This window comes from Otolemur garnettii, unplaced genomic scaffold, assembly GCF_000181295.1.
Source record: "Otolemur garnettii isolate 467f Iridium unplaced genomic scaffold, OtoGar3 scaffold00002, whole genome shotgun sequence".
NCBI classification, from domain to species: Eukaryota; Metazoa; Chordata; class Mammalia; order Primates; family Galagidae; genus Otolemur; species Otolemur garnettii.
In genome coordinates this window covers 1,416,698-1,429,355 of record NW_003852397.1, presented here as the reverse complement: position 1 = coordinate 1,429,355, position 12,658 = coordinate 1,416,698, and the positions used below count along the sequence as shown (strand labels likewise).

Below are 12,658 nucleotides of genomic sequence, written 5' to 3'. Positions count from 1 at the left end.
ATTGCATGTGAAAACCCCACACTGTACCCCAGAAGTGCATTCATGTACATAGTTACCATTCAATTAAAAAAAAATAGGATATACAGGGTGTCCCAAAGGTTACCCCTATAGGGGGAAAATGGGAAATTGGAGCTAAATGTACCTTTATTTACAAAATATTCATTACAAAATTTTATAAAATATCTACATGTTGGCCATCTCGTTATCTACAATTTCCCATTTTCCTTCTGTACGGCAACTTTTAGGGGTGACTTTGGGACGCCCTGTATTTTTTGCCTATATTGTACTTGTACCTTTTGCAATTCATTTTTTGAGGGAAACATTATGAATTACTGCTGTTCTTTAGTAGCCCCTATGCTACACACTTTTTAGTGTTTATTTCCCTGTCCCATTTCCACTTAACTGTTTATTTTGGTACTAGGTCAATAGTCTACATAGGCTTCTGAATAAGTTTTAGAAATCTAGTCATGTGGGTACAGACACACTTAACACACACGTAGTTTACACAATGAAGGTATTTTAATAGGGTTTTCTGGTATGTTATCTCATGATTATTGCATATTTCTTAATGTTTTCATAACAACATGTTAGACAAAGGAGGTTTCTAAATGTTTGATCTTAAAAGTTTACTTGGAGCTTTATTTTCTTTCACTTTTATTATAATGCTGATTTTTAAATGGTATTTAACTTAATTTCAGATACAGAAATCAAAACAAGAAAAGTAATTTGTCAGTTCTTTCTTTTAAATAAGGTTTATTCTGTCAATAAGAATTTTATCTATTGATTTATAAGATTGAACATTTAATGGTTAATAAACTTAGTTTATAGAAAATGTGATATAATTCGTGGCATGAAGACATTTATGATCTAGTGGAGCAAATAGTTGTACAGTAGAATCTCTGTAAGTTGACTACCCAAGAGACTGTAACAAACTGGTCTACACATGAAAGGGTGAACATAAAGAACTAGGCCTTAGAACATGTTGTGCATGTCTGGTCTATGAAAATTAGGTCAATAATTAAGGAGGTAGTCAGTGTAAGGAGGTGGTCAACTATGGAGGTTTTGTATATGTATGTATACTAGATATGTAATATGTATGTTGTACATAATGTATGTGTGCATATACGTATATTATTGTTTACTCCACTAGATCATAAATGGCTTCATGCCATGGATTCTGTTACATTTTCTGAGTTGGTTTAGTTCTGAGCATAGTCAAGCATATGTTTTTATTACACCTGATCGCCACAGGAGTGATACCAATAAAAAGTGAATCTTCAGAGGAATATGTGGTTTCAAGGAGTTCGTGGGAATCTCTCTCTACAGGCTTCATTAATTAAGGGGAACTTAAGATAAATATTGAATATTAACTAGGAATGGATCATGCTAAGAGGAAACTTGGTGAGCAAAAGGAAGTGGATAGACAGTTCAAAGATGGGCAAAGGATGCTTGAATAGACATTTCTCCAAAGAAGATATGCAGATGGCTCATATGCACTTGAAGAGATGCTCAACGTCACTACTTAGGGAAATAAATGCAAATAAAAAGTATAGTGAAATACCAGTGCATACCCATTAGGATATCTGCTGTCAAAAAACCCAGAAAATAGCAAGTATTGTTGAGGATGTGGAGACATGGACGCCTTTGTGCACTGTTGGTGGGGATGTAATATGATGAAGGTGCTGTGGAAAACAATATGATGGTTTCCACATACTGGATACCAAAAACTTAAAAACAGAATTGCCATATGATCTAGCAGTTTCACTATGGGGTATGTATCCAAAAGAATTGAAAGCAAGGTCTTGATGAAATATTTGTACATGCTTGTTTAGAGCAGAATTATCCACAATAACTAAAATGTAGGAGCAACCTGAATGTCCATCAGTAAATGAGAGGATAAGGAAAATACGCTATATAATATTATTCAACCTTAAAAAGGAAAGAGACTCTGATTAGATACAGATCAATCTTACAGATGTAGATATATTATCAGCTGATGTTGATTGTAGTTAATATTTCAGTAATTTGTCACTTGTATTTTTTTAAGTACCAATTTTCTATGATTGTCTCCTTTTCTTTTCAGGCAGAAGAAATGCATGAGTAAATTATTAGAATACAGTGCTGATGTTAATATTTGTAATAATGAAGGCCTTACAGCAGTAAGTGCTATCAATTTTATCTGGGATTTAAAAAATAATGTTTTAGAAAATAATATTGAATGTTATGGTCATGCAAAGTGTGGTACAAGTATTTCTAGAAGTTACTTGATACTAATTAAAAAGGTGCAGAATGATTTGAAATAGTTTTCAGCTGTATTCATTCAGCGAACTTACATGCTTTATCGTGTTTCTTGCTTCTCCTTGTCAAATTTATAACTTTCATTTATTCTAAAGTCTTACTCCTCTAACTTTTTCAGTGACTATCAGAGGACATCTTGGAGCATCTCTGCCCAGGTTTATGAGTTCACGATAAGGAGAGCTGTTTTAACACTTTTAATATATATGGTAGGAAAATAGGATGGCTAGGCAGAAAGGAAGAAAAAAAGTAACAGGGAAAGAAACTCCCTGTATTCTCTGCACTCAGATTATAACTTAACATTTTGGCCTATAAAGTTTTAAACTTACTATATTTTACGTAACTAATATTCTTATCCATTTTGCCGTATCACATTTATTGTACATGGATAATATAGGGGTTGGGCACGGTGGCTCATGCCTATAATCTTAGTACTCTCTGAGGCCAACGTAGATGGATTGCCTGAGCTCAAGACCAGCCTGAGCAAGAGTGAGACTCTGTCTCTCTAAAACTAGCTGGGTGTGGTAGCAGGTGCCTGTAGTCCCAGCTACTCTGGAGGCTGAGGCAAGAGGATCACTTGAGCCCAGGAGTTAGAGGTTGCTGTGAGCTATGATGCTATGGCACTCTCCCGAATGTGACAAAGTGAGATTCTGTCTCAATAAAAAAAAAAAAAAAAGATATTTTAGGAAAGTGGTATGGGATATTGCTCAAGAAATTTTTGAAATTCCCAGATTCTAACCAAATTGTCATTATTTATGAGCATTATTTATTTTAGAAGTAGAGATAGGGTGGGTGCTGTGGCTCATGCCTGTAATTCTAGTACTCTGGGATGCCAAGGTGTGTAGATTGCCCGAGATCAGAAGTTTGAGACCAGCCTGAGCAAGAGTGAGACTCTGTCTCTACTAAACTAGCCAGGTGTTGTGGCAGGCATCTGTAGTCCCAGCTACTCAAGGGGCTGAGGCAAAAGAAAATTGCTTGAGCCCAAGAGTTTGAGGTTGTTGTGAACTATGATGCTGTGGCACTCTACCCAGGACAGAGTGAGACTCTGTCTCAAAAAAAAAAAAAAAAAAAAAAAGGAAGTACCGGTAAAATAGAATTATGTAACTATTGAACAATTGTTCTCACGTTAGGGCAGATGATATTAAGTTTTATTTATTAAAATTGTACCCCTCCCCTCATAATGTTTTGAAATAAAAAACAAAATAAAATTATACCTTTCTTTGGCAATACTTACAGATTTTGAAGGTTTTAATTTGTAAATAAAGACTAATATTGAGGCAGTGCCCATAGTTCAGTGGTTAGTACGCTGGACACATACACCAAGGCTGGCAGGTTTGAGCCCGACCTGGGCCTGGTAAGCAACAACGACAACTGCAAAAAAAATAAAAGCCAGGCTTTATGGTGGGTGCCTGTAGTCCCAGCTGCTTGGGAGGCTGAGACAAGAGAATCGCTCAAGCCCAAGAGTCTGAGGTTGCTGATGAGCTGCGACGCCATGGCACTCCACCAAGGGTAACGTAGGGAGACTTTGTCTCAAAAAAAAAAAAAAGACTAATATTAAATATTTACTTATGCCAGTTTTCAAGGCTTTTATGATTAAAAGTTTTGGAATGAGGTCATAGAAAATCAACTTCCCTAAAATTTTGAATGGCTTGTTAAAGAGTAAGCTCAATTGTGATTATTATATAGAATTTGTAATCCCTATAAAAATTCAGATTTTGTTATACATTACTAATATAATACTGTACACTCTTTAAGGAGAGATTGCCTTTTAAAAAAAATTGAGATAATTACAGAATCATATGCACTTGTAAGAAATAATACAGGAAGATTTCCTGCACATTTTACCCTGTGTTCCTCAGTGGTAGCATTTTGCAAAACTATAGTATAATGTCACAATCAGGATATTGATGTTGGTATTAATAAGATTTATCTTACTGAGATTTTCTAGTTTTACTTATATGTGTGTGTGTATTAAGTTCTATGTAATTTTATTACTGTGTAGGTTAACATATTCACCATCCTAATCAGTATTCTGAACATTTCCAGTATCGCTGGTTTTGATCCTTCATAACACTTTCTACTTCACATGCTATGCCTAATCCTTGGCAACCACTATATCTGTTTTCTATTTCTAAAATATTGTTGTTTAGTAATACTAAAGAATCATGTTGCATAGAACCTCTGAGGATTGGCTGTTTTTACACATCATATCCCCTGGAGGTTTATCTAGAGTGTTGCATTTGTCAGTAGTTTGTTTCTTTATGGTGTAAGTGGTATTCAGGGAGATAAAAAGTTCACTATTTGTTGAACCATTTCATTTCTGAATTTGGGCTGTTAAGAATAAAGTTGCTGTATGAGCATTAGTGTACAAGTTTTTGTGTGAACTTAAGTTTTTTTTTTTTTTTTTTTTTTGAGACAGAGCCTCAAGCTATTCCCCTGAGTGGAGTGCTATGGTGTCACAGCTCACAGCAACCTCCAACTCCTGGGCTCAAGAGAGTCTCCTGCCTCAGCCTCCCAAGTAGCTGGGACCACAGGCACCCGCCACAATGCCCGGCTATTTTTTGGTTGCAGCCTTCATTGTTGTTTGGTGGGCCGTGGCTGGATTCGAACCCGCCACCTTAGCTGTATGTGACTGGTGCCTTAGCCACTTGAGCCACAAGCGCCCAGCCATGAACTTATGTTTTAATTTCTTTGGGATTAATGCCTAGGAATGGACTCGCAGGAATGGACTTCTTGTGTGATAATGTCATGTTTAGTTTTAAAATACACTGCTTAACTGTTGTCTAGAGTAGTTTTACCATTTTATATTTTGACCAGTGATGTATCCGTGATCCAGTTTTTGTTTCCTTGTCAGCATTTGGTGTTACCATTGTGTTTTATTTTATTTTATTTTATTTTTTTTGAGACGGAGCCTCAAGCCATCCCCCTGGGTAGAGTGCCATGGCATCACAGCTCACAGCAACCTCCAACTCCTGGGCTCAAGCGAGTCTCCTGCCTCAGCCTCCCAAGTAGCTGGGACCACAGGCACCTGCCACAACGCCTGGCTATTTTTCTTTGTTGTTGCACTTGTCATTGTTGTTTTAGCTGGCCCAGGCCAGGTTCGAACTCACCATCCTTGGTCTCTGTAGCTGGCACCTACCTACTCAGCTACTGGTGCCACCCTTAATAAATTATTTTTAAGTAAGAAAATATTTTATGGACTTGATTCATTTGTAAATTATGCTCAGTTGAGAAATAATAGCATTATTTATCTGCTGTTTTTATATGAAATACTCTTATACAAATGCTCAGTAACTAAATGGCTTTACAGATACACTGGCTGGCTGTGAATGGGCGGACAGAACTACTTCATGACCTTGTGCAGCATGTCAGTGATGTGGATGTTGAGGATGCTATGGGGCAGACAGCACTGCACGTGGCCTGCCAGAATGGTCACAAGACGGTAAAATCAGCCATGAAGACTTTAAGTTGCATGCGTATTTGAAAATTTTGAATTTATATAAAGTTTTTCACTGTGCATGTTTGAGAACGTGATACATTATAGCATATAATCTTATTTTATGTGTCATGACTGATTAGTATAATAGTGGGTCGAAGGAATACAAAATAGTGCTTTTAAATTTATTCAGAATATTTATAATTTTGATTTTAATTTTATTTTCACTTCATAGATTTTAATGGCTAAATGTAGTAAACTTTAAAATTTAGTGTATTTAAATGTAATTTAATACATATAATTTTAATAATTATGTTTACTCTCAGTTTTAGCATATTTCCATATTTTATTTTTCTATTAAGCATAAATTATTGGGATTAGATAGAGAGGAAAGTGCGGACTGAAACTGTTTAAATAGTCCAAGTCAGATTATCATATTTTTCTACTTTCTTGGTATATAACGTAAGTACTAGAGTGGCAGTTACTTTCTTTCTTTCTTTAGATTTTTAAAATCACATAGTTTTTGTATGGGAATGCTTCATGTTATTCCTTTGTCTAAGCACTTGGCTTTTGAAATTGCTGATAGTTTTCTTTATCATTAAGAGATTGAGAGCGTAAATTTTCTTTTTTTTTGGAGACAGAGTCTTACTGTGTCACCCTGGGTAGAGTGCTGTGGCATCATCATAGCTCATAGTAACCTCAAGCACGTGGGCTTTTGCAATTCTCTTGCTCAGCCTCCTGAGTAGCTGGGACTATAGGCATATGCTACTATGCCCAGCTAGTTTTTCTATCTTTAGAAGAGATGGGGGTCTCACTCTTGCTCAGGCTGGGTCTCGAATTGCCAAACTCAAGCAATCCACCTGCTCCAGCTTTACAGAGTACTAGGATTATAGGCCCAGCTGAGAGTTTAAGATTTTAGATTGAATTTCTGTTTTGCTATAATTTCCTGTCCTTCTTACAATTAGGTTTTTTTTCCATGGTAGACATCATTCATAATAGAATGTAACTTAGCCAGGTGCAGGAGGTAAGCAACTGTAGTCCCAGGTATCAAGAGGCTGAGGTGGGAGGCCTGCTTGAGGCCAGGAGTCTGGGAGTCTGGGCTGTAATGTGCTGTGCTGATCAGTATCTGTGCTAATCTCAGCATTAATATAGCCTCCTGGGAGTGAGGGACCACCCCATTGCCTAAGGAACTCAGGATGATACTCAGCCCAGCTTAGAAATGGAGCAGGTGAAAATTCCTGTCCTGACCAGTAGTGGGATAGAGCCTATGAATAGTCTCTACACTCTAGCCTGGGTGATGTAGTAAGACTATGTTTATTAAAAAAAAAAAAAGAAAAAAGGACTTGGTGCCAGCCATGTGCACTGAGCTTGTTTGTTTGAACCTAGCCTGGGCCAGCTGAACAACAGTGACAACTTCAACAACAACAACAGAAAATACCCGGGTGTTGTGGCGGGTGCCTGTAGTCCCAGCTACTTGGGAGGCTGAGGCAAGAGAATAGTTTGAGGTTGCTGTGAGCTATGATGCCACAGCTCTCTACCGAGGGCGACATACTGAAACTCTATCTCAAAAAATAAGAAAAAAGAATGTCATTTATTTTCTTGCTAACCACAATAATAACAACAGCAAAACCACTGAAAACAAAAAAAATCACTACCAACAACCACAAAGATAAAAAGTTAATTTGTTTATTTATATTTTTGGTATAAACTCTTTTTTTGGGAGAATTCCTAGTGGAACTTGGGTGATTATCTGTTCAAACAATTTCCTCCTAACTTGGGTTCATGATGTATAATCTTGGATATTAATGTGCTTTATGTATCATTACAATTCACTGAATGTTATTAAACTTGTTCAAGATAGTGAAGCAAAGGTTGACATTATCTTATGTTTAACAGGGGTTGAAAAAATGAAAGGATATAGGATTCCTTTACATTCTCCTGGAATTCTTTTACAAATCAAATGTTCATTTGTATTTTTTATCTTTTATTATCTGAAAACTAACCCTGTGTTTTCAAGTATTCCTTCTCAATAGTTCTTACTTTTTCAGAGTCAACTTTATTAAATTTGAAAAGTATTCTGTATAAAACAAGTGATCTGAAATGTCCTAATCCTGAATGAGCCAGGTTTTTCAGGCACTATTACATATTAGAGAGAATCCTGCTTGCTGTTAGTGCTCAGAGGACAGAAAGATGCCTATTTTAACATAAACACTCTGTGCTGTAAAAGATGAGCTCATTGTTGTTTACTAGAACTTACAAACTAAACCTGTTGCTCAGGAACTTGTATAGGAAAAATACTAGGATTCAGATTGGAAATGATCTATGAAAGGTAATTTTAGCTATGTTGAGCCAGAGTAGAAGCAAGAATTACTAAGAAAACCTTGGTTTAAAACATGTGCATTACAAGCTGCATTAAAAATTTGGAATTGCCTTCTGAAGTTATTGAAGATTAAGTTGGATAGCTATAATATACTCCATATGGTTTTACAACCTAAAGCAGGTGTGGTGAAGTAATGGAGAATTCCTCATAGTAAATGCCTTTGAACCATTGTATTGTTAGATTTATAGGGAGCCTGACTTCACTACAGTGATGAGTTTCACAGGGTGAGATTTTGCAGGTACTATAGGAGAGGAAGGGTACAAAAAGTTCTGTTGACTTGGGTTGATTGTATTGGTCAGTGAGATTGATTGTCATAGTTGGTCAGTTACAGTTATGTACACTGATAATACACCAACAAAGGGAAAGCTTAGTACTCTTCTTTATCATTGCATAGATTTTGATCCTTTCCAATGAGGGCAAGAAGGAATCTTAAAAAGTTTAGTTTATCTCTTTGCCTCCATACTGAATTATACTTGTAAAAATCTGTGTTGATAGATGTGTTGACATTTTTATGATTTAGAATTACTCTTAACATTTCTGGGACAGTTTCAAATCTCAGTGGATGAGTGTATCCTTTTATCTTGAGTTGGGTATGATTTACTGGGCTATGAAGTATGATGTTATTATAGACAGAACAGAGATTTCTAATGTTTTAAACCCCTGTATATCTTTCTGTAAGTTGAACACTGAAATTAAAGTGGTTTGTCAAATATCCTTGTGTCGTATTTTAATGACAAGTCAAAATAATCTTTTTATTGTGTCAGCATAGCCAGTTCTTGTACACATTCAGTAAAAAGACTTCAGAACTTCTGTCTGTGTAGACATATACCCACACATGTAGGTTTTAAGATTTTTATTTTTAAACTTAAAAGCTTTCATATTGATTATATATTTTATAAGACAGAATGTAAAACTTTTAGGGAAACTCTGTTAAAGAATATTTAAAAAAACAGCAGTTTTTTTGAAAGAAGTTGGGATGGTAAAGAAATCCTGAAAATTGCCATTTTAGAGTAAATCTCAGGATTGCAGGAAAAGATTTTTGAGTAAGTGGCCAAGAACCTAAAGGTTTATAGAATTTATACAAGAATACTATATTCTTGGCTTGGTGTTTGTAACTCAGCGGCTGGAGTGCCAGCCACATACACCAGAGCTGACGGGTTCAAATCCAGCCCAGGCCTGCCAAACAACAATGACAACTACAACCAAAAAATAGCAGGGCATTGTGGAGGGCGCCTGCCTACTTGGGAGGCTGAGGCAAAAGAATCACTTAAGCCCAAGAGTTTGAGGTTGCTGTGAGCTGTGGCGCCATAGCACTCTACTTAGGGCTACATAATGAGACTCGTGTCTCCAAAAAAAAAAAAAAATACTATATTCTTGCTTTGATGACAAGAAATGCTTTTTCAGATTTACATTACTTTTTTAAAAGATAAAATATTTGGGAGAAAGATTAATTTTTATCATAACCACAAAATTGAGTAATCTTTGCCATAATTACATATAGATGCAGCTATTTATCAGAGGTAAACATGATAAAGGTCTTTTCATTCTATTGTAAGGATATGGTTTGAGCAGTTGACTGGTGCATTCTAACTTGTTTTTTTGTCCTTGCAGCATAATAGCCCTATGATTTTAAACTACTATTCCTATTTAATAATGATCAGTGAAGGGGCTTGGCGCCTGTAGCACAGTGGTTATGGCATTGGCCACATGAGCCAATGCTGGTGGGTTTGAACCCAGCCTGGGCCAGCTAATCAACAAAGATATCAGCAACAACAACAACAAAAATAGCTGGGCGTTGTGGCAAGCGCCTGTAGTCCCAGCTACTTGGGAGGCTGAGGCAAGAGAATTGCTTAAGCCCAAGGGTTTGAGGTTGCTGTGAGCTATGATGCCATAGAACTCTACCAAGGGCAACATAGTGAGATTCTGTCTCAAAAAAAAAAAAAAAAAGATCAGGTGAAGGAAATGATCATAACTCTGTAATAATTTTATTTTATATGAGTTTCCTTAGATCAGCTATTATACTATGTTATTAGCTGTGTAATACCAGAATTATGGTTTATCTTTGGATATTGATTTGAAAGAAATCATTTCAGAGTTTGGTTATTCAGCTTGAGTATTATATAGTCTTTGCCAACTTTTTCTTCCCCTGCCTTTATCTGTCTCACAAACTATATTTTATGTTGTGATGATAAAAATCAAGAAAGTGTTGTCAATACTTTGGAAGACAATAATGTGTATTGCTAACATATACTATTACCACTGTTATTAATATGCATAATGTAGTTCTGTAAAAATATAAAGATCAATATTTGGACCCATTAGTCATTTACTCTTGTGCAAGAAGATAGGTCCAGTGTAATGTTTGATTTTTTATTTCAACTTTAGAAGATATAGTAAAGCCTAACATTATTCTGTGTAGTATAATTGATTCAAAATTTTTTTGGCCATAAATTGAACTTACTTTTTGGCAACTTTTTCTTTGTTATTAGATATGTAAATATGTTGAATTGCCTGCCACAAATGATGACTATCTTCTTTGGATAACTTGGATTTAGAAGCCTTAGGGAAATGTCAAATAATTCAATCTAAATTTATATAAGTTAGATTATATAGCAGGATTAGATTAGGAACTAATCTGTAATTCATTTAAAATGAAATTTTTATTAGAATTAACTTTAATTTATATGATTGAATATGAAGCTTCATAAATAGTATAAAATGATAGTTGAATCCTTGTTAGAATAGATTTAACCTCCTGAAACTAAAAGCAGTTTTTGACATTGGTATAATAGGTTATCTTTGATAGAACTGACTGCATTTTTTTACTGAAATTGTAGACTTATTTAAGGAACATTGCTCACCCACATTCAGTCAGCTCTCTTGGTATCTTTAGCCAGCTTCCAAGCTTTTCATCCAGAGTGTTACCGGACAGCCATGCAAATTTAATTGAAAGCTTTTGCAAAACATTAATCGGATTCAGCCTTGAGGCACCAAGGTAGGTAGAATAACATTTCAGAATGTATTTTTAGGGTCAGAGTAATTTTATTTATTTTTATGCTAGAATTCTGTGTTAATCACTTCTGGGAAATTGGAGCAAATAATAGAAAGTTTTCTTCTCACTGTTCTTTCTCTAATGCCCCTGGATAATAATGGTTTTTGCTAGATACTGCTTATGGGGTCAAAGTCTCAATTGGTTAAGGTGGACAGGCTTTTAGAGAAGGGCTGTATAAACTGGTCATTGGATTCGTGAGTTGGCAGTTTTTCTCAGTGAATAAATTATTTGTGCATTGCCATAAGTTATGTTATCAAAATTATTTTTAATAAAAAATAACATAAGTATCTTTTTGTTGTTTGGTCTCCTTTTAGCAAATGATAATACCACAGGTTTGACTTTTACTTGTAGTTCTATTATTGAATATCTATTCCTTTTTACTTTGATCAGTGTTGATTTGAGAGTTGACATTGATAAAGCAGAGCCTTGGATTTCTTGCTTTCTAATTTATCAGTGTATTGGGCACAGGTGGTCTTGGTTAGTCACTGCCTTCAATTAAATGACTTTGTTGTGCATTAGTTTTCCACTCAGGATATTGTTTTATCACTTGAAAGGTTATGAAGTCTCAAATGTGTTGTTTCTTTTTAAAGGTCTCTTAAAGGCCATAGGAAAATCCCCTCTGCTTTTCTTTCTGGTTCCTCCTTAGCAATTTCTTATTCCATAAGGAGGAGGGAGCCACATTCTGTACAATCAAGGACTAGTAGAATAGTTTTTGTTTTTTATGGTGATGGAGAGAGTAGTTGGACAGGGAATATGAAATTCAAATTTTTTTCCTTTCAGTTGACAGTTCTGTTTTTTTTTTAATTGAATGATAACTATGTACATTAATGCACTTCTAGGGTACAGTGTGGGGTTTTCACATGCAATCTGAAATACTTCCATTAAACTGGTCAACATAGCCTTCATGTCATTTTCTCAGTTACTGTTTTAAAATGTTCACATTCTACTCTTAGAAAGATTCACTTGTACCCCTGTAAGGTAAACCTCAGAAGTGATCTCTCCAATCCCCCTCCCTCCACCCGAAATTCAAATTTTTTAAAATGTTTATTTGCTGATCTAATTTTAGGCACAGAATGGTTTCAGTTCAGTGTTGCTCTTAAAATTATGTATGTTATATTAATTTAAAAATAGGTAATGAGATAACATTATTATCTAACATAATAGATATTTATGTTGCTATACTTTCACGTGTTAACATTTAATTCATTATAAGCAACTGGGCTAAATTTTTGCAAGTAAATGAGAAGCCTTAAAATTTTAAAAACAGAAAAAATTATCATCAGTGCAAATCATAGTTATTATGCTGTTTGGACTTCGTGGTTTATTATTCATGCATAGGTTTTGCATGTATTGTTCATGCACAGATGTTATTTGTGTATAGGATTTTAGGGGTAAGAAATTTTCTAAAATGAATGGAATCCAAATCATAGAGAATTCCTTGTTTACTTTTCTACACAGCACTGATTACTATCTAAGCATATTTCTTATTTTGTTC

The 12,658-nt window shown here is 35.3% G+C and overlaps 1 protein-coding gene across 3 annotated transcripts in view; it reads left to right on the top strand.

The window, feature by feature from the left end:
- Nucleotides 1–12,658, top strand: part of HACE1 (HECT domain and ankyrin repeat containing E3 ubiquitin protein ligase 1) — a 108,884-nt gene that overhangs the window by 21,116 nt on the left and 75,110 nt on the right. For 2 of the 3 annotated variants that reach the window (XM_023513060.1, XM_003781563.3), the window contains exons 5-6: nt 2,084–2,159; nt 5,606–5,737. In XM_023513060.1, the coding sequence (XP_023368828.1) occupies nt 2,084–2,159; nt 5,606–5,737 (208 nt within the window). Of the gene's footprint in view, nt 1–2,083; nt 2,160–5,601; nt 5,738–12,658 lie in introns of those variants that run through there. The other variant, XM_023513061.1, reaches the window with a different exon arrangement.